Raw genomic sequence first — 2,277 nt, 5'->3', positions numbered from 1 at the left:
GTCGGGTTTGTAAAATTCGACTGGGTCCGGCGGGGGCGTACTTGGGGAGGCGTCGGGCGACCCCCCCTAGGTCCCCAGGGAGCTCCTGGCACTTATTTTCTGGGTCGGTCGGTCGGTCGGTCGGTCGTCGTCGCCGCCGCCGCCGCCGCCGCCGCCGCCGCCGCCGCCGTCGCCGCCGCCGCCGTCGTCGTCGTCGTCGCGCGCGCGGGGAAGTTTCGAACCTAATTCAGTCGCAGGGTAACCGCAGAGAGGTGATGAGTTGCCCCATGCCAGCTGTCACGGTATATGGACCCCGGAATGCAAAAATCGAGTCGGCGCGCCCCGCAGTCGCAGTGATCGACAGTCTCGCCGCAGAATGCCGCCAGCAGGATTTTTTGAGCTCCCGAACCCCGTCGTCGCTGCCCGGCGCAGCACGCGCGCTTTTCGTGCACCACCTGGCGCAAAACGGCGCGGTGCCGGCGCATCACATCATCGCAGCGTTATCCGTCGGTCGAAGCGATGCCGTTTTGGATGATTTCGATGAGGTTTTCGATTACTACTTCAATAAATTAACCCAAGCGCGTTTACTTGCAACACCCCTGGGTCGGCGCAATTAATTCACGGGCCGCGCTGAGCTTACGGCGCCCGCCGTCGGAAGCGGTTGCTGGTCCAAGTAAGCAAAATCTTACCGATGGCGACGCGCGGTGGAAAATCCCAGAGTGCTGGCGAGACGAAAACCGCGAATCGTCCAGAAAAATGTTCGCAATTAATTCAAAGACCCGGCCCATTCCCCATTCGAACAAGCGCGTCGGTTTCTGAGGGGTGGGAACAACGAAAGTCAAGTTGTATTATCCGACCCCGTCATGCGGATTTGGCTTTCGATACTCGCTCGTGGATAGGGAGCCAATAAACTAAACTCTCTTTTGGGCGCTACTTTCCTGGCTAATCGAAGATTACCTGTACTATCACCTGCGCATCTGTCTAACGCCGCGGACATCGCACATCTTAACGCCCGCGGTCGATTGACAAGTATGGTGTTGTGGACTATAGTTTTTGCTGTGAACGCACACTTTGCCCAAGCAGCGTATCGGAAGGGGACAGATATCGATCCCGATAAAAAAATTCGTGCGGAAGCAGTAAGCCATAAATGGCCGCCTAAAAGCCCCCCTCTATTCCTGTTCTTCGAGAAACATGGCCATTTCAAATACATGAATTCCATATCGCAAAATTCTGGATACAAGAACATTAGAGACGGCATGTATCATCAAACATACATCTACACGTGGGGGAACGCAAAATCTCGACCATTTTCTACCCTTGATGAAGGACTCACCATGAGACCGTACTCGAGTTATGGGAGAGCAGAAGGTGCCGATCCGTATGGCATTTTCTGCCCCCCAAGGAAGCTGCCAAACATGCGTGGCCATGTCGTTTTTATTTCGAGTGAAACTTCTGGCAATGTCTTTCCAAATGGTGCGTGCACCATGCCTGCTCTACATCTTAACTTACATCGCGCAAGGGCGAGTATGATCTTTGGCACCGGCGCCCAAGCAGACAACGTGGTTGGACTCTACAACATGCAGTCCGCCAGAGACATCTATTGGAGGACACGAAAGATGACATTCGGTGTCTTTGATCTTAACTGGCTAGTGTGTCGCTAACTCGGCTTAGCGAGAGCTAGAAACGCCTATGAACGCCTATGAACGCCTATAAACGCCTATAAACGCTTAGGACGGCTTAGATATATCTACTGAGATATATCTAGCAGCACTTAGGACACGACGCAAGCATGGGCGAGACATGTTCGTAGACGGCGGCAGCAGCGACGAAGACGGCGCGTCCGAGGGCAGCGAAGGCTCCGCTGCTGCGGCGGTCGACGATTGGTTCGATGGTTCGAGCGAAAGCGACGGCGATAGCAGCGCCAGTGAACGCGGGAGCGAGAGCGACAGGTCCGCGGGCGTGAACGACGACGACGAAGACAGCGCAAGCCAAAGTAGCTCATCTTCAGGGCAGCCCGCAGCCGCGCTGAAGGAAGAATCGATTGCCTGGGCAGTCGCGCTAGCCAGCGAACTTCCTGGGCAGCAGCACGGATCGGCGAAGCGCCGCTGCCTCGTTCCCCGGAACCTGTCTAAAGGGTTCTGGGACGTGATCGACGTGCTGGATGCAGGAGGCTCTGATGAGCTTAACAAACAACTTAAAGAGCTGTACGCGCGCGGCAAAAAGCTGCAAGGCCAAGCGTGGGACAGCAACGATGCCGACGATCGGATGGCACATGAGGTCTACGCACACGTAAAGAGG

The 2,277-nt window shown here is 55.9% G+C and overlaps 1 protein-coding gene across 1 annotated transcript in view; it reads right to left on the bottom strand.

Annotated features, from left to right (window-relative positions):
• AURANDRAFT_67316 (hypothetical protein) overlaps positions 1-1,406 on the bottom strand; it is a gene marked incomplete at both ends in the record, with an annotated part of 3,877 nt that extends 2,471 nt beyond the window's left edge. The window contains 3 exons of the mRNA XM_009042741.1: positions 292-434; positions 892-948; positions 1,313-1,406. Of these exons, the coding sequence (XP_009040989.1) occupies positions 292-434; positions 892-948; positions 1,313-1,406 (294 nt within the window). The remainder of the gene's footprint in view (positions 1-291; positions 435-891; positions 949-1,312) is intronic.
• Between the last annotated feature and the right edge of the window lie 871 nt (positions 1,407-2,277).

Source organism: Aureococcus anophagefferens (assembly GCF_000186865.1).
Source record: "Aureococcus anophagefferens unplaced genomic scaffold AURANscaffold_37, whole genome shotgun sequence".
NCBI lineage: Eukaryota > Pelagophyceae > Pelagomonadales > Pelagomonadaceae > Aureococcus > Aureococcus anophagefferens.
The sequence above is the reverse complement of the archived record's forward strand: the minus strand, read 5'-3'. Positions and strand labels throughout refer to the sequence as shown.